The sequence below is a fragment of the Sceloporus undulatus genome, chromosome 4, assembly GCF_019175285.1.
Source record: "Sceloporus undulatus isolate JIND9_A2432 ecotype Alabama chromosome 4, SceUnd_v1.1, whole genome shotgun sequence".
NCBI classification, from domain to species: Eukaryota; Metazoa; Chordata; class Lepidosauria; order Squamata; family Phrynosomatidae; genus Sceloporus; species Sceloporus undulatus.
In genome coordinates this window covers 138028475-138056053 of record NC_056525.1, presented here as the reverse complement: position 1 = coordinate 138056053, position 27579 = coordinate 138028475, and the positions used below count along the sequence as shown (strand labels likewise).

Here is a 27579-nt window from a genome sequence, read left to right as displayed (position 1 = left end):
CAAGGGGTAGCTCATAACATAAGATAAGGAGTGTGCACTGGATCTGGAAGGGGATGGAGAGCCAGGAAAGAATAGAGTATGTACAGTATATTAACAAATGTTATTGTTCTCAGGTTATCCATACATCCCATGGGGGGGGGGCTTTTTAGTGGGAGAAAAATGTTCCAGAATATAATTTTTTGTGCAGACAACAGTGGCTTTTCATGAAAAACACAGTTCACAAAACAAAATTTCACTCTTCCAAAATTCCAAAATGTAAAAAAACCCATCAAAACGCACAACTTTCAAGCAATCTCCTCCAGCAGGATGAAAACTTCAAATGATTCATTCTTGCCTGTGAGAATGAAATAAAGTGGAGTCCATAGTGAAGTGATATGAAGAAGGATGTTGAATTTTTGCCAAGGGACAGAAAGGAATGGGTGGATTTTTGCAATGTTGTACAGAGAAAAGCAGTATGTCTTGGCAACAGATGAAATATGGAAAGCAAACAGGAGAGAAGAACTGAGAATGAAGTGAAAGCCTGAGTGCCAGATAAACAGATGTAGATGACGATTTTGTTGACTGATACAGAAAAGGGTTGGTAAGAAGGCTGCTTGGAAGGAAAGATAGCTTGGTCTTGGATATACTGTGTTTGAAATGGCAAATGAGACCTCTAGGTGGCTAAAGGGCAAAATCAAAAAAGAACTGGAGATGCTGAAGGGACCAGCCTATAGCTTCAGAGAGTCAGACTTTGGGGGCCCTTATAAACACCTTTCTGAATCTCCAGCTGCTATTTAAAAATGTTTTGTTTTGTTTTATGCAGAGAGAGAGAGATTATGTATGCTTTCCATTCTCATTCAAATTCAGTTCTCCTGCCAGTTACATAGCTAAATGGGAAACAGAAGAAAGAGGTAAAAGCAGACTCCAGGGAATGTGTGAAGGCATTATTGAAAAAATTCAGTGACTACTAATCATGATAGCTATAAATTAGCACTGGTTATCAGAGGCTAGAAAACATAAGCAGGAGAGTCCTGTTGCACACATATCTTGGTTGTAGGATGGGCATTGGGGCAGCCAGAATGCTGGACCAGATGAGCCTTTGGTGCAGCAGGCCCTTCTGATGTCACTGTTCTGAAGGAATTCAAACAATACATTTCCACTTTCCCATTACTGCAAGTCCTCCAACTGCTGAGACGCCCCTCAGTTATCTGCTACATAGCTAAAGGAAACACTACTGTCCATCATGAGGTTGTGTTTTTCTATTTCCAAAGTACAACTGTTGAGTCAGATAATGCTGCTGCACTGGAGTCATAACGTTTCTGTTTTGAAGTAAACAGCAGTCTGTGGTTATACTAGCCAGTGATGGCCAACTTTTTAGGGACCTGGTGCCCAAACTAAAAGGCTTTCTGGCACCAGATGTTAGTATTCATACTAAATATGCTTGGATACATAATTATTAGTAGTAGGTTTCTATCTGCTCCATTATTTATTAACTGGGGTAGTCCTTGTTTTCTGATCCTTGTGATTGCTTTTCCTTTTGGGAAGATGCTAAGATTTCCTATTTTAAAGTTATTTGTGGTATTTGTGTTGACAAACAAGAGTTTTTTTAAGCCTCCTTTTGGGGGGGTCTGTAGAAACTAAATTACTGACTGATGATCACATGCTTGACTGTAACACACATGTATGTAAATACATGCACTTATGACACAAGTATGTACACATAACCATCTACTGAGACAATGACAGCTACTGAATGAGTTTCAGTGGAAGCTACCCAATAGGCACAGCTGGCTCCAATGAGAGATGGAAAAGACTATTAAACATTTGTAAGTTTTTTTAAATGCACAACAGGCAGAGAAGGAAGTGACCAATAATGCCTGGAAGCTTGCCTAAGTTTTGAGATTTTGCAGGGAAGCATTTCTCAGTTCCACATCCCTCACAAGTACACTGGGTAATGGCATGAAGGAAGGCCTTTTCGATGGCTACTCTTTGACTGTGGAACTTGCTCCAGTCTGAGTCTAGGGTAGTCTCCTCTCTGCAGGCCAAGAACTTATTTAGATATGACTTGGGCCACTAAATATTTCTTATGGGAGGATCTTTTAATGGGACAGGGAGCTGTACCTTTATTTACTTTGTTTCAAGTGCTTGTAAATTATTTTCTAAATTCACTGCTGTGATAGCTTATTTCATTCCTTTTACTTCTTCAGTATCAACATCATGATTAATTTTTATCTGCATTCTATTTTCGGACATTATCACATGAGTTTAGAAAAGTGGAATTTTATCAGGTTATCACACCACATTGTGCCCATTCTGCTGCTGCCTTGCAATCCATTCATTAATGTAGTAACCTTTTCACTGTTGCACAAAACCTGTTACTAAGCTCTCAATCTTACTGCTGTTCTATTACTGCTTTTATGAGATAAGTTCTTTCCATGGCAGTTCAACTTTTAATGCAGACACATGATGTGAGTGGGTATGATTCTGCTCCTCTCCCCCCTCATAGCAATCACAGTAGCCAACACCTTGCTGTGTATAGTATAGTACAGTATGGCACACCAGCCAGCTTCGGAAGGCAGTTAACAGCCATACTCACTCATTCCCACTCTTCTTCCCAGAAGACGGCATTTGGTGATGCGACTAACAGATAATGCTCTCATAGATCACCAAAGCATATTATGGGAGAAAATGAAATAAGAAATGATTCCAAACTGGTATGTTTTCATTCGTAAACTAATGCAACTGTGGTAGGTACAACAGGTTACAAATACAAATAATTAAGGCATATTAAGTATGTGCCTTCAGGTCATCTCTTGACCTAGGGAGACTCCATGAATTTGACAAAGTTTTCTCATACAATGAATACATACAGGTGCTATCCTCTGAATGTAACTTACAGCACCTGATATTCCCTGCAAGCCTTTTTTCCAAGTACTAACTAGACCTGACCCTGCTTAGATTCCAAGATCAGACAGGATCTGGTGCCTTTAGGGCATTTAAGCAATCTAATTAAGGCATGTAACATCAAAAAATATTGGAGCCTCAGTATCAAAGATCTAAGAGATAGCAAAGACTGAGGGGCATCCCATTTATGATGTTTGGAAGTCATCTTTGTTTTGCTTTGATGCTTTCCATTTCTTCTTAAGAATGAGGGAATTGCCTTGTTCTACTGAAAAGCTGCCTATATCCACTTGAAAAGCCCCAACAGAGCACTGATGTCTGATGGGGCTTATCTGGACATATAAGGTCAAAATCTCATAAAGCTGGGAAAGAGGAATATATGTTACAGAGAAAGCTGGGAAGAAAGGACTTTGAAGGCTTTTTTGCCATGAATCAGACCCTGGGTGAGGGTCCAGAGAAAAACCAAGTCCCTCAGTTTGGGATTTAAAGAAAAATGAATCCCCTTGGCTGGTAGGGTAGAAAATCTGCAAACTTAGGGGCTAAACAGACCTTGATATTTTGACGACATGTGCCCTGATCCCGGCGTCACACCATGCACCCAACCACACAGCAGGGCTCGTTACGGTGCTCCGTTGGTGCAGCATTTAGACACACTGCATCAAAGGACAGTGGCAAGGGTGCCTTTTTGCCGGCACTAAAAGGAGCTGCCTTTTGCCATTCTTTTTAGTGCTGGCAAAGCACTGGATTGGGGGTGCAGCATGCAATTGCCACAGCCCCAATCTGGCAAGGAAAAGGGCAGCAGAAAGGGGTAGTCTATCAAGCCCCTTAGTCTGAAAGCCTCTGCTTCATTTCCTGATCTGGCCCCTTTAAAGCCAAGCAGCTGCGCCAACTGAAGGATATCTGTGGTGCTAGGAAGTATGATATGGCTGGATCCCTCCCACCAGTGAACCACAATACAATGAGCAGAAACTGGACACTGGTGGGAGAGAGCTGGACACTTCATCCATTAGCACTATACTCACCAGCACCAGGGAACTCCATTGCTCAGTACAGCTGCTTGGATTTTAAGATGGTGTCATGACAATGGTTCCATGGTTGTAAATATGGTTGCAAAAGAGTTACAAGATCTTAATTTCTTGCTTATAACATCGTAACTGCTTAACAGGATGATAGTCATGGTGTCTATTCTGACCTGGAACAGCACGAGAAAATTGGAAATGGATTGCTGGTCTTCAGACTTTTACACTGCAAATGTCGACACATAGGAATGACTGCCCTCCATATAGACACCATTATCCTATACAGTCATCCCATGCTATCTGCAGGGGGATCCATTCTAGACCACCCCCACCCCCCATAGATAGCAAAAAATGTGTGTTCATTTCAATGGGCATGCGTACATGCTCTCACCACATGCGCAGCAGCATGCACACCCACCCACTGAAAAACCGGGGCTTGCTGCCTGCGGAAGCTCAGATCTGTAGATGGCAAATCTGAAGTTGCCGCGGGTGTGCTGTATAAATAAATAAATTTCTTTATTTGCAATCTTTCTATCAGTAGCATCACTGAGGGGGTGCAGGGTGCAGACCGCACTGGGTGACATGACAGAGGGGAGTGACACCCAGTTGGGCCCTCCACTCATCCCTGCCATGGTCCGGCTGTGGCAAGGAGCCAGGCTGAACATGTGTGTCCCGGCACCTCCTTGCCACCACCCCTTTTTCCCTTGAGGGGAAGTGAGCTGTGCCAAGGACTACTGGGAGGTGTGCATTTCTCTGGGCTCCTTTCCACCTCCCCTTTCTTCTCTGAAGAGAAGGGGGTGATGGCAAGGACTACCAGGAGGCATGCGTGCTTCTCTGGGTTCCTTGCCATCACACCTTTCTCTTCTGAGGAGGAGGAGGAGGAGGCAACGATGGGGACCATGGCAGGGAGGGGCATGGGCATGCGTTCGGGCTGACTGTGCCGGTGCCTCCTTGTGGATGCTCCGCCTCTGAAGCACCACCCACCACATCCAGTGACACCAGTGGCAGGGACGCCGCTAATTTCTATCCTGCCTCATATTTTAAAACATTACACATTGATTATACGTTGCTATCACTGTGCACAGCCCATTACATGGTGACACTGCCCAAACATAATCCCTGCCCCAAACAATTTATACTATAACTTTCAACACTGGGAAAACAACACAGAGAAGGGAGAGGAAATTATAAGCAAAGGGATTATTGGGTGCAAATGTGCTTATGCATGTTCTGTAGGGTGTGCGCAATTTTGCACACAGTCTCTGCTTCAGATCTTCTCATGAGATCTGTCCAAAGCCACCCTGAGTACAATTGTACACACAAAAGGCTTTCTTTGGGCGGCAACTAGGAAGGCTTCCAGAACTGCATCTAAAGATCTATGTGCATATAGAGATTCACTTCCCACCCCAAAAAACACTGATTCATTTGCAATGGCTGAAATATATATTGATGTTAGAATGGGGATCCTTCTTTTTCTGTTGTCTTCCTTAACTTATTTTGGTGCTCTTTAAAACTAATTACTTCACAGGAGTTTAACAGACTGGGCTAAGAGAATCAAATGATCCATAAAGATGCAACTGTCAAATACAAATAATGCATTTTTATAGTTAAAAAACCCCAACCATGATGAAATTGAAATAAACAAATGAAAAACTAAATGTTATGTAGTGGGGAATGGGGATGCACCCTTCCCTCAATCACTACAGTAGCCAAGCCTCAGGCTACAAAGGCATGGGAATGAGGAATTAATGGCAGCCTTCTCGTTTCAAACCATTTATTTAAAATGCTCCCACCTATTATCCTACTCTGAAATCTTAATGTTCTGTCAGTCAAAATAGCTGAGGCCAAGTTGAAACCAGTTCCCAGAAAGCTGTCCAGACAAGCAAGGCAGATGTGGAAAGAAGAGTTGACCAGGAAAATGCAATCAAGGAAGTATAGCAGAACAAGCTGGGACAGAGTAAAGAGTGGTGCCTGTGAGCTGTGAGTAATATATTACGTGCCAATGACAGTTACAGCATGGGATAAATCACACTTTATAGGAAGGGGGGAAGTCTGATTTATCTTTCCCTCTGTGCCTTAGGCATGGTCCTGATCATCCATTTCTCCAATGCAATTAAAAATAAAAAAGAGACATGCTTAATGGAACCATACATCTGAAAAACTATATCTCCCTATATAAGCCTGCACAAGCCTTATAATCTTCAGGAGATAACTTTTGCTGTCTCACCACTCTCCCAGCCTTGTCTAGTGAGGACATAGAACTGAGTCTTGTTGGTGGCTGCTCCTAATTTATGAAACTTCCTCCCCAGGGAGGTTTTTTTGTTCCCCTTCTCATCTCTTATTTCCACCTGACATTTTATCTTATTTAAATAGTACAACTTTTAACAGGTTGGCCCAGAAGGATTATTTAAATAGGGTGTTCAGACTTTTCTTTCTTTCTTTCTCTATGCTTTTAATGTGTTTTCACTTGTTTAAAATTAGTATTTAATGGTATTTTAACTTTTGTACAATATATTGTTAGCCATATTTTGTTTTAACCTATATTGCAGTGGTGGCGAACCTATGGCACACGTGCCAGAGGTGGCACTCAGAGCCGTCTCTGTGGGCACATGCATCATCGCCCCAACACAGACTTCACTAGAGTTTGTCACTAGAAATCCAGAGGGACGTGGCACTTTGCAATAAATAAGTGGAGTTTGGGTTGCAGTTTGGGCACTTGGTCTCTAAAAGGTTCTCCATCACTGCTATATTGTATGGTGCTTTGGGTCCCAGAATGAGAGAAAGGGAATGAATGAATGAATGAATGAATGAATGATGACTTTAAAAGGCATTTTATAGAGGAACAGAGAAGGCTATGGACAGTCATAGCAGGGCAAGTTTTAATGTGCACTGCAGAAATAATGCAGTTTGACATCGCTTTAACTGCTTTGGCTCAATACTATGGAATTCTGAGATTTGTAGTTTTGTGAGACGTTTAGTCTTCTCTGTCAGAGTATTCTGGTGCCACAATTAAAAAAAAATCCCAGTCATCATAAACCAAAAAAAGTAATTTTTCCAAGCTCTGAGTCAACCCACAGGGGTAAATTAAACCTTTGAAACTCTGAGTGAAATGTTCAATAAGTCCTTTCAAAGCAATCCAAGAATTTTCAGGACTGGTGATAACACCACATCCATCCTACCAGGCCTACCATTTTCAAGAGCATGAAAGCAGTAGTGGCACAGCTGGGTGCAGTCTAAGAGAAGACCATGCCAGTTTATTTGGTTGAATGGCATGGAAGGAAAGGATACTAACTAGCAGGGCTGTAATGTAGAACGCAAAAAAGCAGCAAGAGAAAAGCTGCCCAGAAGCTCCTGAAGTAGGTGAATGCCTTTCCCCAAAGAAGCATTGACCAGGCTGAAGAAATGCCACTTTTGAGACAATATAGCAGCTATTTGTGGGAAATCATACAATTTACAGGGTTAGGAGAATTCTTATCTTTGGTATTTCTATCCTAGCAGAAGGAGACATTGTGCAAAAACAAACATACATACTTATACACATTTTGCTCAGTATAGACTTACACAACCTGGTGTCCTTTAGTTAACTACAACCCTCAACATGGTCGTTCAAGATGTTGGGGATGATGGAAGTTGTAGTCTGACACAGTATATCTGGAAGACACAAGGCTGGTTTAATGTATGCAGGAATCCAGCAGCAGACGTCATGTCTTGTTTACAGAAGCTACCACGTTCAATCCTCATGCTAACCATTTCTGGTCAAAAATAAGTTTGCAGAGCTGGGAAAGACAGACCCTGCTCAAGACACTGGGCAACCACACGCAGCCAGAGAATTTGGCAAATAATGTGTGTTGCCTTGATGCAGAATTACTTTATTTTATTTGTTCAGTACACTTAGTGATGCTATAAAGGAGGACTCTCTATGGAGATAGGGCTTTTTGAATAAATTCCTTCAAAATCTTCATATGTGTATGGGCTTTTTTTTTTTCCTGTTTATTTTTTAAAGCAAATTCAAGTTGTAAACTCAAAACAGATAAAACAGCTGTGGGTGAGCATCCCTCCCAACAGAACAGCTCCACCTCAAACCTCTTGCTCTGTTCCCTAAAAAGGAAATCTGTACAGCATTTTCCAATGGCATGCCTAGTAATTAACCCTCATGCATTAGGATAGGGGAGAAAACTTGCACTTGTGTGAGTTATGTGTTATTTTCTGACCCCAGTTCTAATATAATATAGAATATATTTTTATTTATTTATTTATTCAATTCATTTATCTATACAGTACAAATGCCCTATGTCCAAAGGAGTGTTTCTGCATACAGAATAAAGTTCGTTCCATCCAAATATCCAAACACCAAAAATATACAAGGTGGAATAAAACTGAAATAAAATCAGATGCAGTGTCGGGCGTTTCCTGATCAAAATGAATTCTAGAGTCCAACACAGACACATAATGAAAATAAGTTCACTTTCTCCCAAATAAGACTGACTGACAACCAGAGCACATAATTCCTGCTTCACAGTAGCACTGTTCAATGCAAAACTGCATGGAACACTTTTGTCCTGATGTTAGATTATTTACCCTAATGATAGAAATTAATGGATTGACGGAGAGATTTGTTGTTATTGTTGTTGCAGCCATTTTGAGTTGGGAGAAGGACTCTGCAGGGCAAGTAGCTGAACTCTAGGGAAATTGTTAGGTGACAGTACTGCACTCTATAGCAAATCTCCTTCCTTGTGAGTTCTGGGAGGAAAGTTTTTTAAAAATGTCTCTGAGCATGCTAAAGTAGCTTTCCCCAGTGCATAAGGGTTAAAATTTCTAACTTTGCTGAACATCAGGAGATTGCCGTGTCAGCCTTTCATCCTTTCATAGATCGGTAAAACCTAGTTTGTTGGGGGCAATTGGCTTACAGATTGCAAACTGATTAGAGTGCTGACTTCACTCTTAAGTGATGTAGAAATGTAAGTGCTGTTGCTATTGCTATTTCATCATAAAAAAGAAATGAAGGAACCCAGTAACATCTCTGAAACTAATTAGGAAGAAGATGAACTTCAGACCACTTTGTCAGATGGGAATCTTGTTTCTTTGCCTATTTATGGTACTTCTATATTGCCTTTCTGAAACTCACCAATATGGTGTACAAAAATAAAATAAAGGTGACATGATGCACAATAAAACCATAAAAAATGCTGAAATTTATAACACTTTTAAACGAAAAAAAATAAGCTCATCTTGACCCATTACTGACTGTGGAGAGATTGGAGACCAATTCATACAGCTCCATAGAGAATACCTGAGGAGGAAGTCCTCTCCTGCACAGCCTAGACTGGCTCAAGAATAGCCACTGGTTCACTTATTGTAGTTTGGCAAATGTGCTCTTCATCACCGCCACCCCTTGAAGAACCAAGGATAGTATAGGACCAAGGATTTCTTTCAGAAGGGGTGCAGCGGCTTTGATATATGGTGGCCCTGTGAATAGGAGATCCCCTGACTGCTTTTTGCTACATAATGCTTCACTACGAACACTACTTCATTTTTTGTGGGTTTTTTGGGCTAGGTGGCCATGTTCTAGAAGAGTTTATTCCTGATGTTTCACCAGCATTTGTGGCTGGCATTCTCTGAAGATGCCAGCCACAGATGCTGGCGAAACGTCAGGAATAAACTCTTCTAGAACATGGCCACACAGCCTGAAAAACCCACAAAAAACTATGACTGCTGGCCATGAAAGTCTTCGACTTTACTACTTCATTTCTTCTTAAATTGTTATGCACATTTACTATATAATTATCTGAAAGAAAATGGCCCTCCTACCCTCCATCTACTTTGTTGCATTGTTTATATTTTCCCTTTTTCTTCTATGATTTCTAGCTTCCCCGGTTGATGCGTCTCACATCCCATGTTTCTACTATAGGTGTTGTGCAACTTCAGACCTTCCTTTCACATCTGAGACTGTTACTAGCTGAATGAAAAGCTTGCAGATTCTATTAAAGTTTTGGACTTATTGTAAACCAGTATGTTTTAAGTGTTACAGCAACCAAATAGTAAAGTGATGTCACCAGATTTCAAGAACTCAGACTGTTCAGTATTGTCTGCTTCCACCTCTTAAAACTAATCCTAAAAACAGCAACACTAGGGGGACAGACACAAATTCTTCTCAGGAATTTCAAAATCCTTACCAAGAGGAAAGTCTTGGTGCAAAGCTTCCTAGGAACTATCATTTGACAGGACCTCTCCTGTGCCCTTAATAAGAACCTTGGAAAGCCATCATGGCAACAAAGCCTAGGCAAACTATAATTCACATTAATTTTTACAATGGAAATATCTCCTTTACAACCTCTAATGCATTCCAAACACTTCTCTGCCAGCCTTCCTTTTAGATGTGTTTCCTCCACTTACCTTGCTTACATCCCTCTCTTCCATTAAACATTAGGGAGAGTGCCAGCCTCACTACAATATCCTCTTCCCTAAGTTTTTTTTTTTTCGCCCTCTGAAGCTTCAGAAAATTTTCAGCCTGAGATTCTTTCTAGAAAAAGCTCAGCAAATGGGCCACTTCTGAACCGAGAGTGATCTTGTGTCCAAGGAATGTGTAAATAGGATGCCCGGTTTGAATCGATGCTACAAAATAGCCCTGTCACTTTAGTGATTTAAACTGCTTGTTTAAATGGTCTTGGTTTAAATCAGTTTAACTTAGACAGTGTTATAGTTGGTTCAATCAGGGCAGAATGTGACAAGAAGGGAGAGTTTCCCTTTTCAAAGGCCTTTAGAAGAGTGGTATCCTTAGTGAAAACAATAGTTATTAAAACTTGTCTTAACTTTACAAAATCAAACAAATACCACCTCCTGCATTGGAACGTCATGAAAAATCAGGCTGAGGCCATACAGGCTAGCCCCATTCTTGCTGTACCAATAATAATAATAATAATAATAATAATAATAATATTTATTTGTATACCGCCCTGTGGCGAACCAATCCGGGCGGTTGACAACAGTGATTATAACAGAGTAAAATATAAAATTAAAAACATTATAATCCCTCCCCTCCTTATAAAAGTATTAAAAAATGTGACAGATTAAAAACACAATATCAAAACATAAAATATAGTTAAAACAAACTAAAAACCCTGGTGTCCCTCTGGAGATCCTCAACCATCACTGAAGATGGGGCCACGAGAGGAAAGAGGGGATCAGGGAGCCCAGGCCGGGATGGTTAATCTGGAAAGGCCTGCCGGAAGAGATCCGTCTTGACAGCTTTTTTAAAGCTGTCTAATGATGTCAACTGACGGATCTCATTCGGCAGGTCGTTCCAGAGTTTGGGGGCGACAGCAGAAAATGCCCTCTGGGAGGTCGCCGCAAGCCTAGATTTTAGAGGCTGCAGTAAGGTGTCTCTCTTTCTGTATGTTAAGCCATCATGCACATGTCATGTGCAGGGATTACATGCATGTGACAAGCATTATACACATATAGCAATGTGTAGACCTTTTCCATGAGAAAAAGGATTCTGACCCAAGTAATATCATCTCCACACATGGAGAAGCTCTAGAGGCAGTGATCATTAGTCTTCAGTGCTGACTAAATGCACAGATGACAGGGGTGTGGCTACTAGATGGGTCAGGGGCACATCTGTGGGAGCCCATAATCTCCTGATTTGCTCTTTCAGTGTTGTGGAGAAACACACAAACCCCAGGCATAAAGTGTCATGGATAAAAAATCAATTTATTAGAAACATGTTTAACCCCATTGATCACTAATTACAACTACTGGTTGTGCTACCACTACACACAAAGATTATGCAAAAGAATCTTGTAGCATCTTTGAGACTAACTAAAAAGGAAGCAGCTGATAGCATAAGCTTTCATAGACTTGAGTCTACTTCTCAGAAGCATGGAGTGGAGGGACCAAGGACAGAGCTATATAAGCAGGCTCTATGTGAGAATGTCCATAGAATATAAAGCTTATAAATATGGAGATATTCATATCCACAGGTTTTGCATTTCTACTGCTTTCTCACACACAGCCTGCATGTATAGGTTTTTCTCTGGACCTTCCACTCCATGCATCTGAGGAAACACACTCAGGTCTACAGAAGCTCATGCTACCAGCTTCTTTCTTTCAGTTAGTCTCAAAGTCGCTGCAAGATCCCTTTGCATACTGATTTGCCAAACTAACATAGCTATGTCTTTGAATTCTACACACAAATATATTTGTACACAGATGCACACAGATTCATAATATAAACTGTGTGTCCCAAGGACCAGGAAATCTTAGAAGCAATAATAGGCTTATAAGCCCATACAGACAGGCCAAAATAAAGCTGCTTTGGGTCACTTTGGAGGCTACACCAGTTTTACCTGTGTGATATAAAAGAAATCCACTGTCTCACTTAACTCCAAATTGAAAAGATTCTAATTTACTCATAAATATTAATTTCACACAGCATTTCCTATTTATGGGTGTTTTCCCACTATGCTGTTTCTGTGAATAGAATATCCAAACATCACAAAAAGAAACGTTGGGTTTCTGCGCTAAGTCCACTATGTATGGATATTTTAAGCTTCCTTTTACTTGGTCATTGGACCAGTTTGTCTGGGAGTAACTCTATGGAGTTTCTGATAGAGTTTCTTAATCTGAGACAGCAGCCACTGAATATGGCACCCTCTAAAATATGGTTTTAGAAATGTTGATTTTGACAATCAGAAAAAGAAACTTGTATTTTTATATCAGCTCTTAGATAAAAGACTGGATAGCACATTTACCAAATCTACAGAAACACACACTGGAGCGAATGGAAACTTTCTTTAAGAGGTGCTAATAAGGCAAAAAGAGGGGCTAGTAAGGCAAAGTGGTGATGAGTTATATATAGACTTTCCTGAATTCCTTGAAGGGTGGTTACAATACAAATGATCTGTCTAGATAATAAGAAAACCAAGACACTACACAGGAAGAAGAACTGATGAGACAGCAACTCTTGTTAGAAGGATTTCAGGAACTACACTGAGCACAAGCCAGAAATATGATGATCGAGTTCAAAGGGCCATCCCAGGACACAATTCTAGGAGCAATGTTGTAAGACTGCAGAAGTAATAGCATCACTCTCTTCAGAATTAGCAAGGACACAAAAGGAAGTGCCTGATGGAAACAGGTAAGCTTAGCCGAAAAGAAAAGAAAAAAGAAGATTAAGAAGGAATATGCTGATAGGTTTCAGGTACACTGGTGCCTCGGGATACGAAATGATCGGGTTACGAAATTTCCGGGATACGAAAAAGTTGGATTGGCAAAAACTGTTTCGGGTTACGAAATATTTTTCGGGTTACGAAATTCATTTCGGCGCGAAATTCAAATGCTATAAGCTTTCCAGTGCTAACGGTAAGCCTTTTCGGGTTACGAAATTTTCGGGTTACGAAAGGAATGGCGGAACGAATTAATTTCGTAACCCGAGGCACCAGTGTATTTAAAAAAATCATAGGAAAGAATGGGATAATTGTTGCTTTTTCCATTAAAGCTGGTTCCCTTGTTATGATTCAACATAAAAGCACACATCTGTTCCCTATGTTTAAAATGACATAGAGCATGTTTATACCACAGAGTTGTCACTAAATATGTCCCACACGTGCAATCCAAAATTACACTGGAAGTTTATTCTCAGGTAAAATACCTACAGCATAAGCATTCTGCAGACATTTCTCAAGGAAATTCTGCCTTAGGTAACCACTTAGAAATAGGCAAATTAAAAACATAAAAGAAGTTAAAAGAAAGGCAAAACAATTTGATACAAACAATAGAAGTCTGGAAGACAGCTGGCACTTATCCCTAGAAAAGATACTTCTACTCATCAAAAAGACACTGGCCCCTCTCACCCATTATGTGCATGAAGATTTAATCATATATTGTTCATATGTAATTGGGGTTCAAGCTCATGCAGAAACCTACACAAGTCCACAGCTCTCCACTCCATGGCAGCAGAATCCCCACAACCTAACATGTGGGTGTTTGGAGATGGGACAGTTCCTGCTGTGCCTCAAGCGTGTGAAATTCCCTTTGTGTATGTCTGAAAGAGGTTCTAGTTACAGAAGTCACTTCTCCTTAAAAAGTTGTTGCTATCACTACACTTCTCAAACCTTTATAGCTTTTCCCCTTCCAAATTCACATTCCCTACCCTACCCCCATACACAAGTACCAATGACAGAATTGACTAATTTAGTTAGTTAATTTCTATTTCTATAGTGCCTTTCTCCCCACATGGGGCCCAAGGCAGCGTACAAAAAGGCTAAAATAAGATAAGCTAAAACCCTTGCAATAAAAAGTTAGAGCTGAGTTAAACAAGTTGTCATATTAAGGTATCAGTAAATTTCATGATCGCATGGTCGGCAGGTTGTCAGTTTGAGACCCAAGCGCCACATGACGGAGTGAGTTCCCATCACTAGTCCCAGGTTCTGTCAACCTATCAGTTCAAAACCATGTAAAAGTGCAAGTAGATAAATAGGTACCACTTTGGTAGGAAGATAACAGCATTCTGTGCAGTCATGCTGCCTACATGATCATGGAATTGTATGTGACAATGTTCGCTCAGCCAGCTTAGTAACAGAGATGAGCACCACCCCTACAATCAGACACAACTAAACAAAGGGAAACCTTTACCTTTACTTTTTTAAAATTTCAAAAGTATAATCTCATCTAAAAAGGTAACAATAAAGTTAAAAATAAAGCACGCTCATCCCTTAAAATACTCCCTTCAACCAATTAAGCATTAAACACCTGTTTGAATAAAAAGATCTTTGCCTGCTAGACTAGACTAACATAGCCTCCCATGGAAGGGAATTCCACAGCCTGGGAGCAGTCACCAAGGAGGAGTGTGAGACAGATTGACCTGATTAAAGATTCTGTCCATCAGGATCTACCTAACAGAAAAAAGAATGGCTGGCAGGGGAAAGATCCACCTAACTAGGCATTCTGTCATTCCTTTCAACTCTAGACCCAAAATACTCATCCATCCACTCCATTTCCCTAAGAGGGATCCATTGCAGTAGGCACCGTATGAATCTCTTCTCAGTTGTCTTGTTTTTAGATGTGGAAGGCCAACTGTCATGACTTAAGCTCCTGATGGAAAAGCCAGCCCTTTGACACCATGATTTTGCAGTAGTGCACCAGGAGCACTTCTGAAATCTCTAGCACAGCAGATCAAAAACAGAAAACCCACAGACTCTGGTAAAACTTCTTTCCTGCCTCTGTTTCATCTCCAAAACTTCTTTTGACATCAAAATAGGAAAACCATAGGGAGCCAGAACATGGAAAACCCACCAAGCAGATCAGAGAAAATATTGCCCTACATAGTTGGCTATAGATCAGTTGTTTTCTTCCTGATCTAGGAACTACTTTGTAGTCTTGCTGCACTCTGTTCAGCAGATATCCCCAGAGGTAGCTGAAATTTAGGAGTGATGAGTAAGTAACCGAGAAAGACAGAATACTCCGGCCTCTTTCATAAGGGCAGTCATTCATACAGGTACAAGTCCTCTAGGCAAATGTGTAACTGTTTGTTTTTTTTGTCCCTGACTTTTTTGACCTTATATTTCCCTTCAGGCAAGCGGGCACTAGGAATCTCTGCCAGAGGAGTGGAAAGCATAACAGGGCAAAACACATTAAAAAAAAAGCCAGGCAAAGATAAGAATTTGGGGTCCCACTTATGCTGACCCAAGAAATAAATTACTCCAAACAAACACAATGAAATTTAAATGGTCCTAAGTCAACATGTTCCTGAACACATTTTGGTGAAGAAATAGATAACAAAAATATAGTTCTAGAATTTATTTATTTATTTATTTATTTATTTTTATCCTGCCTTTCTCCCAAAGTGGGACCCAAGGTGGCTAACATACTTAAACACAATTAAAACTGTATATTTAAAATCATAAAATATAAAAATTACAAATACAAAATTGAAAACATACAAAGTTAAAATTAACAATCCAAGACCAACCCTCTCATCTCTCAATAAAACCAAGCCTGCCAGATCTCAAAAGGCCTGTTTAAACAAAAATGTCTTTGCCTGCCTGCGAAAGACCAGCCGTGAGGGGGCCAGCCAAGTCTCCCATGGAAGGGAGTTCCACAGGGTGGGAGCAGCCACTGAAAATTTTGCAAATTAGATTTTGTCTTATGCATTCCACATTACTCTCTCACAAACACCCCTTTCCTCCCCACACAAATACTACACCACATTCATGCAGTTCTTATAAGTATGCATAACTGAAATGTCACTCACATACCTCAACATTAGGACAAACTTCCTGACAGTAAGGGTTATTCAACAGTGGAACACACTTCCTCCAAGAGTGGTGGAGTCTCCTTCCTTGGAGGTCTTTAATCAGCAGTGGTTGGATGACCATTTGTCAGGTATGCTTTGATTGTGATTTCCTGCATGGCAGGGGGTTGGACTGGATGGCCCTTGTGGTCTCTTCCAACTCTATGATTCTATGATACTACCCTCATATATGTACGTGTTCTTTTTCTCTTACAAACACACACATACAGAGAGACTGTAGTGCATAATGCTTTCTCTGCTGCCTTTCTTTACACAAACAAATCTTCCACCTCCTTGGGGTATAGCCTCGCTGTGTTGTCAGTTTTAAAACTTCTCAGAAGCTGGGATGTTTGCAAATATTCTGCAACACCTTGGTATCTGATACGCTAAACAGAAGGTTACTTTCAATCAATGTAAGCTATTCCTCTTAAAATGAATAGCTACAGCAGTTAACGTTTTGGAAGGTGAAGCTTATCTCCTCTTTTCTTGCTCTTCTGCTTAATTTATTTGATCTGGAAGTAAATCAGCAAAACCATAGTTTTTTCTGCAAATGTGCTTGCTCTGTATTATAATTCATAACCTTACTTGGGTCTTTATGGTCATATTTAGTATTTCAAAAACAATGCATGCATGGTTCTGCTTCAAAATAAGTATATGGCTATCACACTCATTCTGTACAGTCCTTTCATGTCCGTGTTCTTATTTACCCTCCTTACTTTACAACAATCCTGCAAAATGCATGCAGGTTATTCTGATGCTGAAGACAATTTATAACACATGATCTTTTACCACGCATCAGATCTTGGTCTTCTTTCAGGGGGGAGCAGCTGTTTCCTTGTAGACTTCTGCCATAGGTTGGGGTAATCTCTCCAGATTTCAAAGTTTCAGGTGCGTAATTTTAAAAAATGCCTCACTTCATCTTAAGTGATCAATATCTCATGAAGCTGAATATGTATCCTGGGAACCACTCCATTATCTTACATAACTTCAGTATGAAGGACACATACATAAACTCCCTGGTAGCAGACTTTAGTTCATACGAGGGCCAGTCCCAATCTAGAAATTTATCATGATTCATTAAATGATTTGTTCATTAAACCAAAAGAAAAGGCAGTGCATTGTACTGAAATCTCTAAATCTCATGCCTTCGGTACTCTAGAACATGTAGAAAAGCTCCTATTAGAAGATGGCGCAGTTGCTCAGACATCAAAGCTTTCCTTCATCAAACTCTGTTCCTCCAGAGGAGACCCTCTATTAAGTGCTTCCAGATTCAAGGCTTCCGCTGATATGCCAGTCAGGGTGGAACTACAAAGGCCTATTAAGAAAAATCTGGTATGAAGCTAGATGGTATGGGTGCAACATCTTCTTAGTGGGCTTGCAGAAAGCACCCCTGCTATTTTCAGCAAGTGGTTCCAGTATCTACATTCCCTCCCAGTAGGAAACTTCTTGTTATGTTTTATAACAACACAGAAGGCCTCTGCATTGGTAGGGAAAAGGCAAGGGAATAGCCCTGTGCTACCACTATGATTTGCCAGGTCCACTCCTTTGAGAACAGTGAGAAAATGGGATTTGAAGTACTGACTATAGGCCAAATGCCTATCTCGGTCCACTGGACCTCTTTTAGCTGGGAATGGCAAAGAAAGAACAGAAGGGAAGGTTCAGGTGACAAAAGGATCCTGCACATTATTCTCAATGGTAAAGTTAGCACTACATCTCCTTATATGTGAACAGGACTGACAAAGGAACACATTTCAGTTGGCCACAAAATACTCTGGCTGTTGGGAGACATCTTGGCACTTAAGGTGTGAAGTTTACCTCATCCTAGAGGCCCACATTCCAGCACAGAGCAAGCCATATTGCACATGTGACCAAATGTTGTGCTGGGGGAGACTATTGCTTCTCCAAGCTTAGACTTGGAGAATGTGCAGTAGCATACATCTAGTAGTAGCCAGGCACATGTTTTAAGGTGAGAGGAGTGAATCTCCCCTATACTTTAGGAAAACGTGAGAAGGCTTGTGTAGGCTAATCCTTTTGCACCTATCTTCTATGTCATCCACCATCTCTACATTTGGCCTGTATGACAGAAGGCTCTGTGCATGCAGAGGTGTACATTATTGGCAGCATGTAGAGAGGCTGGCTCATGAATGCATAGGGGAGGCAAGTCTGATGTTCCTTATATAAATCCATACCGAGTGCATACTGAGTGCACATAGAACCAGTGTGGTGTAGTGGTTTGAGTGTTGGGCTATGACTCTGGAGAACAGGGTTTGAATCCCTGCTCAGCCATGGAAACCCACTGGGTGACCTTGGGCAAGTCACACTCTTACAGTCTCAGAAGATGGCAACTGCAAACCCCCTTTGAAGATACTTTCCAAGAAAACACCATACTAGGTTTTCCTTTAGGGTCACCATATGTTGGAAACAACTTTACAGCACTCAACAATAAACAAGGAAGTATCATATTATACTACCACAGGAATGATTCACACAGTTTTGTCTTTATGTTTGTTTTTCCAAACTTTAAATGCAAATATTAATCCCATATCATTGCATTTTCATTTCTGGGTGTTTTTATGGCAATTATATGAAAAAGACTCCATAGATAACTGGAATTAAGTATCAGTCTGCCAACCACTAAATTGGATATGCTACGTTTATCCCTGTTTCTTTTTTAAAACTATCATCTAGCTCAGAATTCCATTGTATTCTGCCACAATACAAAAATACTAAACTGTGTCAGACAGTTCATTTTTCTAAAACTGTAGGCTCAGTGACTCGGTGACACTCTCTATATGAACAGGGGACAGACAATGGGTCCCCCCTTTGAATTCAGAAGGGCTTCCCTTTGTCTAAAGATAGGTGATGCATTGTAAACAGCCTTTCCTTTCACAAAATCCAACAGCATAGAGGGGATTACAAAAGAAATCTAATGAATAGCCTTTCCACCAGAGTTATGCAACCATAGCAAAACAGAGATTTGCAACTCGTGAAAATGCACATCTGCTGCCACAATGCTGTTGAGCATGGTTGTATCCCACATCCTCCAATGAAGGCTTGGGCTGATAAGACCACTACTGAAATTGGCTGGTTGATGCAACCGATGGACGGGAAGCCTTGGGTTCTAGGGAAGCTCAGACTTGACAAGGCAACTTGACAGTGGGGAAAGAATTGTTATAACAAGAGCTGTCATAGTATAGCAGCTAAGAGACTGAGAAATGTATGTCATTTTGGTTCCACCCTTTGCCACCAAGCTATTAGGCAAGCCTTAGACACAATCCTGGACTTATACACGAACAAGAATATGAATAACCTACCTTACAGGGCTGCAATAAAGATGACTATAAAACATATGTGCAGTGTAGCTGTCGACATGCTAACTATAGTTATTACACAAGGGGCAAACTCCTCAAAGCTTACAATTAAGGGTGACACCTGATGAATGAAAGTGGAGTTCATCAAGCCTAGGACTTTCAGCCATTGGTCAGTTGATGAAATTTTCATTCATCTGCAACTGCATAATGTTCTGAAGAAACAGAGCATCTTTTTTAGATCAGGTTAATAAGAAATAAGTTCAACAGAGCTATTCCCATGAAAAATGGGAGAATTGTTGCCTTACAGTCCGCTTGGAAGTGAAGGTAATGTTGCTTGCCTTCCTTGGTGGAGCTAATTTTCTTTTCATTTTTGCAAGCTGATTCCTCCAGGAGATCTGGTGAGCACCAGCAACATGTTGTCTCATGAGTGAGCTCTAAGCTTCCAGCCCACTGTTCCCATTCTTCCCCTTTACCAATAAAAATAAGGATTTCCTTAGCTCTTCGGGTGGGGGGGGGGCAGATCTTTAATCAAATAGTTGATTTTATTAAGCAACAGTTTCATTCTAAAAATGTGTCCTAAAAAGTCCTACTGAGTTCAAATGGGGTCATTCCCCAGCCCGTCAGTACAGTATAGTCATTCTCCGGTACAGGATTGCAGACTGAGATGTAGCCTACAAATACGATTTATCGAATGACAAGCCGAATGCCTGGGTTCCTGTTTAAATTATGATGTATGCAGGTTGGCCACAGTGTTTGGTGCACTTAAGGCCACTAAAATCACTGGGAACCCAGCCAAATCCCACTCTTGTGGTACACGATTGTTTCAATGCAAGGAAATTCAAGAACATGCAAAAAAAAGGGTGTGGGGTGGGGATGCATCAACTGATATGTAAAGTCACCAATAGACCTGACAGGATTTGACTCAAGGTATTTCAGTACATGAGACAGAAACTCCCAAAGATGTGACATCAAGTTAATACCAGCTGAACTCCTGAGGAAGGGGAGGAATTTGCCCCCAATGGGTCAAACTCACCCACCTCCCCATCAATGATGGTGCCTCAGAGCTCCCCTTGGCATGCCAGTCCAATGGCACTACAGATGGCTGATTCCCAGTAGAGGGTTGCCAGCCCCACAAACCACATTTCCTACCAGCAAAGAGGGATGAAGCCACACTACAGATAGAGCCTGCCAGCTGAAGGGAGACAACAAGGGCAGGTGAGGCTGAGAAGAAGGGGCTGCAAAAGGCAGGATGACCAAGTGTCCTAACCACAGAGGAGGGCAAGACACCACAAAAAGCAGGGCAGACCAGGAAAATGGAGGACCTGGCCCAAGAAAAGCTCAAAACACTCATATGATTGTCAGTGCATACTTCTTCATCATGCGCCAAAGGGAGAACATTTTGACATTCCTCCTGGACATTCTGAAATTAGTCCTGGACGTGGTTGAAATATAGGACATGTCCTGGAAAAGGAGGATATCTGGTTACCTGGAAAAAGAGAAACCTTTCAAAATCCAAGGATGGATGGCTTGCCCTGCTACCTGAAGGGGGGGATTTGTCCCTCCAATCCCTCTCCTCCTTTAAAACCCACACACCACTCAGCCATCTTGAAGAGGAGGATGCCAGGACCAGAAGTCCTCTACACAGAGGACAAGACATTGTGGAAAAAAATGTAAGACTTTCCAGAAGAAATGTAGAACACCCCCCTCCCCAAAAAAAAGAGCTAAAAACACTCATATAAATCTAAATCCATCCTTCTTAATCATGCTCCTAATGTGGAATTCCTCCTGGGCAGAAGGCTGAAATGGAAGACTGTGTCCTGGAAAAAAGGAGGATGCCCAGTCACAAAGGCCAGGGCTGGTGAAGGTCTCCACAAAGGTACATCCATTTGTTGTTGCTGTTGGGTGCTCTCAAGTCCTTTATGGAGACTTTATGGAGACCCTATGGTTTGAGTGTTGCGAACTGTGACACTGGAGACCAATGCTTTCCAGATCAGCCATGGAAGCCCACTTGGGAGCGGCCCAGTCACACTCTCTCAACCTCAGGGGATGAAGAAAGCAAAACAAACTGAACCAACCTTGCAAAAAAAAAAAAAACCCAAAAAAACAACCAACTATGAAAGGTTCACCTTAAGTCGGAAATGGCATGAAAGCACACCACAAATAAGGTGGCTCTCTCCTGGGTTTTTTTCCTCGGCGAGGCGAGTTCCTTTCACCTAGAATCATAGAGTTGGAAGAGACCCCAAGGGCCATCCAGTCCAACCCCCTTCTGCCACGCAGGGACTCTCAATCAAAGCACCCTCCATCCAGCCTCTGTTTAAACACCTCCAAAGAAGGAGACTCCACCACTCTCCGAGGCAGCTTATTCCACTTCTCTGTCAAGAAGTTCCTCTTAATGTTGAGGTGGAATCTTTTTTCCTGCAGCTTCCATCCAGTGTTCCGGGTCCTATTCTCTGGAGTAGCAGAAAACAAGCTTGCTCCTTCCTCAATATGACATCCCTTCAAATACTTTAAAAAGAGCTATCATGTCACCTCTTAACTTTCCCTTCCCCAGGCTGAACATAAACAGGGCATAGTTTCCAGACCCTTCTCCATTTTGGTCACCCTCCTTTGGACCCACTCCAGTTTCTCAACATCCTTTTTGAATTGTAGTGCCCAAAACTGGACACACTATTCCAGGAGAGGCATGACCAAAGCAGAATAGAGTGCCACTATTACTTCTCTTAATCTAGCCACCTTGAATCACCGTACTGGGAGGAAGGCAGGCTAATAATAATAATAATAATAATCAACCCCCTCCTTCTATTGCTGCAGCCTAAAATCGCATTGGCCTTTTTTGCTGCTGCATCGCAGGGTCACTGACTCAGGTTCAAATTGTGGTCTACAGGGCAGAGTAGTATAATAATAATAGTAATAATAATAATAATAAGATTTATTTCTATCCCGCCTTTTCTTTGCAGAATCAAGGCGGATTACAAAGTAAAGGGATCGCAAATAAGTAATACACCCACCCACCCCCTACCAAATACATCATAGCAAATATAATAGCAATACCTTATCCCACAGTGTGTGTGTGTGTGTTTGTGTGTGTGTGTGTTTGAGGGGGGGTCTTCTCTTCCAGATTTGGTCCAAGGTTAAGGGGTGTGTGTGTGTGTGTGTGTGTGTTTGTGTGTGTGTGTGTTTGAGGGGGGTCCTCTCTTCCAGATTTGGTCCAAGGTTAAGGGGTGTGTGTGTGTTTGTGTGTGTGTTTGAGGGGGGTCCTCTCTTCCAGATTTGGTCCAAGGTTAGGGTGTGTGTGTGTGTTTGTGTGTGTGTGTTTGTGTGTTTGTGTGTGTGTTTGAGGGGGTCCTCTCTTCCAGATTTGGTCCAAGGTTAAGGGGTGTGTGTGTGTGTGTGTGTGTGTTTGTGTGTGTGTGTGTTTGAGGGGGGTCCTCTCTTCCAGATTTGGTCCAAGGTTAAGGGCTGTGTGTGTGTATTGAGGGTAAGTGGGGAGCAAAAAGGGGGGGAGAGGTCAGAGCTGTAAGAGCAAAGAAAGCTCTGTAGAGGGAGCCTCAGAGACACAAGAAGGTGGTGGTCTCTCCCAAATGCCAGGGGCTGGCCTGGGCAAGCAGGAGGGGCAGGGAGAGGAGAAGGGGGTCCCTGCCCCTCCTGCTTGCCCTAGCCAGCCTTTGAGGAGCCCCTTCTTCTTCTTCTTTTTCCCCAGCCCCACTCACCAGCTGGCTCCCTCTGCCCCTCCAAGGCTCCTCCAAGCAGCAGCAGCATGGATGCCAGGACTCCCAAGTGGCCCCAGAAGAGCAGCCTTTTCCTCCCACGACGAGGCTGGCCCCTGGGCTGCAGCAGCAGCATCTTCTTCCCTGGGCAGGAGGAGGATGGAGAGCCCTGGGAGCCCCTCACTCTGCTCCTGGAGGAGCCGGGAAGGCAGCGGAGGCGAGGAAGCGCTGCGCCATGGGCTGGGCTCTCAGCAGCCACTGAGGAGGAGGAGGAGGAGGAGGACTAAGGGCTGGTAAGAGAGAGAGTGAAGGGGAGGGGGCTGCTGCTTACGCTGGGATAGGCTCCGCCCCCTGAGAGGGAGGGCTTATGGGGCTCTGGCTGCTGAGGAGACCACCCCCCCTCCAGCCCCTGAGAGAGACTGACTTGGGCCACTGGGAGGGAGGGCTTCCTCAGAGAGGGGAGACTGGGAGGGAGGGATGGAAGTAGGTGGTTGGCTGCTGTCTTCTTCTGCCAAAGCCCCCTTCCCCCCTGAGCTGGGGGGGGGGGTTCAAAGATATAGTGTTAGTCTGGAGATATAGTGTTAGTTTGGAGCCCCTTTGAGACTGACTGAAAGGAAGCAGTTGCCCACATGAGCTTTCCTAGACTCAAGTCCACTTCCTCAGATGCATTTATGTCATGCAATGTCCAAATGTATGTGCAGAGAGGACTTGTGGCCCCTTTGAGACTCACTGAAAGAAAGTTGGCTACATGAGCTTCACTCTGTTTCCTCAGAGGCATTTATGTCATGCAGTGTCCAAATGTATGGCGAGAGAGAGGTGTTGTAGCACCTTTGAGACTCACTGAAAGGAAGAAGTTGGCCGCAGCTTTCCTAGACTCAAGTCTGCTTCCCCAGATGCATTTGTGTCGTGTAATGTCCAAATGTATGGAGAGAGATTTTGTAGCCCCCTTAAGACTCGCTGAAAGGAAGAGGTTGCCCCCATGAGCTTTCCTAGACTCAAGTTTCTTTCCTCAGATACATTTGAATTTATCTGAGGAATGACCAAATGTACAGAGAGGCAGGTCTTGTGGCACATTTGAGACGCACTGAAAGAAAGTTGGCTACATGAGCTTTAGTCTATTTCCTCAGATACATTTGTGTCATGCAGTACCCAAATGTATGTGGAGAGACATCTTGTAACCCATTTGAGAGTCAGTGAAAGGAAGAAGTTGAAGTTGGCAGCAGGGGCTTTCCTAGACTCAAGTCCATTTCCTCAGATGTTTTTGGTGGAGTGGCTCTCCCTGCTGCTGTCCATCCCCAACCCCTTCAGAGTGTTTTAGCAATAGCAGCAGAATGTACATTTCTATACCACTTATCAGTGCACTTGAGCACTCCCTAAACAGTTTACAAAGTGTAAGCTAATTGCCCCCAACAATCTGGGTACTCATTTTAGCAACCTACGGAAGGAAGGAGGGGTTAGTTGACCCTGGAGCCCTGCTTGGGATCGAACTCACAACCTTGAGGCTGTGCAGGGCTCCAGTACTGGCATTTAACCACTGTGCCACCAGGAAATGCAGTCACCCACAACAATCATGAACAGGTAGCGAGGTGGAAAGGGTGAGGAAGAAAACGTGGCCTGGGTACTCATTTTAGTGACATACAAAATGATGGAAGGCTGAATCAACCCTGATTGAACTCACAGCCTTGTGGTTTGTGAGTGAGTGGCTGCAGTACAGGCATTTAACCACCGTGCCACCAGGGCTTTCCTTTGTTGAATCTTAGAAAGAGTTCCCTTGAGCACATCCAGAGTGCTTTCTCCTCCAAGGGGGTGGGTGATTTGGTTTCTCGAAGGTGCTACCTCACTGGGCTTGGAAAACGGTGGCATGAATGTCCTCCATTTTGTGGTGCCTTGTTGTCCTCCTTTGCGGTGGGGATATTGGGTCGCCTTGCCTTCTTCACAGCCCCTTCTTTTTCAGTCTAGCCTGCCCTTGTTGTGCCCACTGTCACCACCACCCACCTGGCAGGTTTCACCCATAATGTGACATAATTTTTAAGATGCATTTTTAGAACTGAACTTCAGAACTGATCCCTCCTTGTTGGCAAGGAATGGGGCTTGTGGGGCTGGCAGCCCTCTGCTGGTAATGAGTACACGGGATGAGGACTGAGGATACCCTGTCCCTGATGGTCACAGAATAGAATTGTAGAGTTGGAAGAGACCCTGAATGGTCATCCAATCCAACCCCATTCTTCCATGCAGGAACTCACAATCAAAGCCCCCCCCCCGGTGACAGATGGCCATCCAGTTTCTGTTTAAAGACCCCCAAAGATGGAGACTCCATCAAATTCCAGGGCAGAGTATCCCACTGTTGAACAGCTCTAACTGTCAGGAAGTTCTTCCTAATGTTGAGGTGGAATCAGTTTGAATCTATTGTTCCTGTTCCTGTTCTCTAATGGGCTCATTCATACATACCAATCATCGCTTTGAAGGGTGAGAGTAGCATATGTGTTGATGACATTGCCGTCATCAGGTGATGAGGTGCATGTGTGAACAAGTCAAAAGAGGCCACATCAGAGAAAGCTGGATGGATGTTCATTTTAGAAATTCTGCCCTGGCTGGAGAAAAAAGGAGAGAAAGAAACTTGCTTCTTCAACAGAAACCTGTCTCCACATCCAAGTGGAGCCTGACTGGCAACAAAAAGGAGTGAGAGAAAAGGCAGTAAATCAGTGTTGCTATTTATTGATTTCTTCTTCTTCTTCTTCCACATTTTTCCAAACACACTCCCCAAATGTATTTCAAGTCACTTTTCTTCCCTGGGGTCCTCCACAATTAAAAAAAAGGCACCCTAATTAGCCATATTTACCAACAGATGGTGAAGGTATGTCCTTAAAATATTCAACCTTACATTCATATTCATAGAAGCTTTGCATAATCCTCTTGCTATTTAAAATTTTCAAAACCTAAATAGTTTATATTCAGAAGTCACTGCTGGTGGTATGAAATCATTATCCAAGGAGCTGCTCTAAATAACCTCACCCTCAAAAATGTGATACACACCTTGCCATTCAAAACTACTTGGCAGAACAATCCGGAAGTCAGTCAGATCATGCTGGGGACCAAAAGCTCTGTGCTGGTGGAGGTTTGTGTTATCTGGCACATGCTGAGCCTGGGAAGAGATGAGAAAAGAGAACCAGAAAATCAAAATGTGACATCCATATGACAGATATGTCTCAAGTGCCCATCGATCAGGAACTGGACTGACAACAAAGTTCACAAGTAGAAGGCTCTAATGAGCTGCTAACACACCTTAGCTCCTATCCCTGCATCTCACGGCACACATAATGATGCCACAGTATTCCTGATCCATCAGCCTCACCAACTCACCCAGCAACATGCCTGCTACTGCTAGTCTTTAGGCATCTACAGGTAGGGTTAAATCCCCTTATGGATGGAAACTGCCTTGATCTGCTTTGTGCCATGATAACTGATGAAAAAATGAACACGGGAAAGCAACCCATCTGGTTCTTTTGGACCTCAAGGCAATTTTGATGCCATCACCCCAGACATGCTTCTGGATGAAGTTGTCTGGGTTGGGCTTCAATAAAACTATGCTATATTCATGTTTGGATGGGTGATTTCATAAAGTTGTGCTGGGGATGAGGAGTCTACCACTTTGCAGTTAAGCCATGGGTTCCTACAAGCTCTGATTTATCATCCCTGGTGTATAACATCTACATGAAACTGCTGGGAGAGGTCATCTGATGCCATGCCATCATATAAGCCCCACCTCTGTGTCACCGTTTCATTAAATGTGATCTCCTGGCACCGTTGCCAAAGGAGGCAGCTGCAAGAGGAAGTGCCTTCTCAGCAGTGGCACCCAGGTGATGAACCCTTCACACAGAATATAAATAATAAATAATAAATTTATTTGTATACCGCTTTTCCATCTGATCAAAGCGGTTCACAATATACCGGTTATGTGACATATGTCACAATACAATACAGTACAATACCAAGCAGTACAATAATCAAGCAATACAGTATATCAACAATTACATCAGCAATATTACACAATTCAATAAAAGTCTCATAGCATATTAAAATCAATTTAAAAACTATCGGTTGTGGTTGGATATCTGGATCTTAATTAGGGTATTCTATCTCTAAAGAGAAGCCTGCATGGTACATACATTGCAGTGTTTTGAGCTCGAGGTGACATCCTTGTTATTCCAAACCAAAATTCTATTTTATTTCAATTTTTAAAATCTCCACTGCTTTTAAAGTTCTCTGCACAGGAGTTATCCCCTGTTCTTGGTTCTGTTTTGGTTTTATGCAGTTGCTGCTTTTATTCTGTTTTTGACTTCATGCTTGTATTTTACTTTAATAGTTTCAGTTCT

The 27579-nt window shown here is 42.4% G+C and overlaps 1 protein-coding gene across 2 annotated transcripts in view; it reads right to left on the bottom strand.

Moving 5' to 3' along the window:
- The window catches only part of SLC24A3 (solute carrier family 24 member 3), a 201524-nt gene extending 178076 nt beyond the window's left edge, over positions 1 to 23448 (bottom strand). For both annotated transcript variants that reach the window (XM_042465485.1, XM_042465486.1), the window contains exon 1: positions 23210 to 23448. In XM_042465485.1, coding sequence (XP_042321419.1) covers positions 23210 to 23342 — 133 coding nt within the window. In that variant the 5' untranslated portion in view covers positions 23343 to 23448. The remainder of the gene's footprint in view (positions 1 to 23209) is intronic.
- Between the last annotated feature and the right edge of the window lie 4131 nt (positions 23449 to 27579).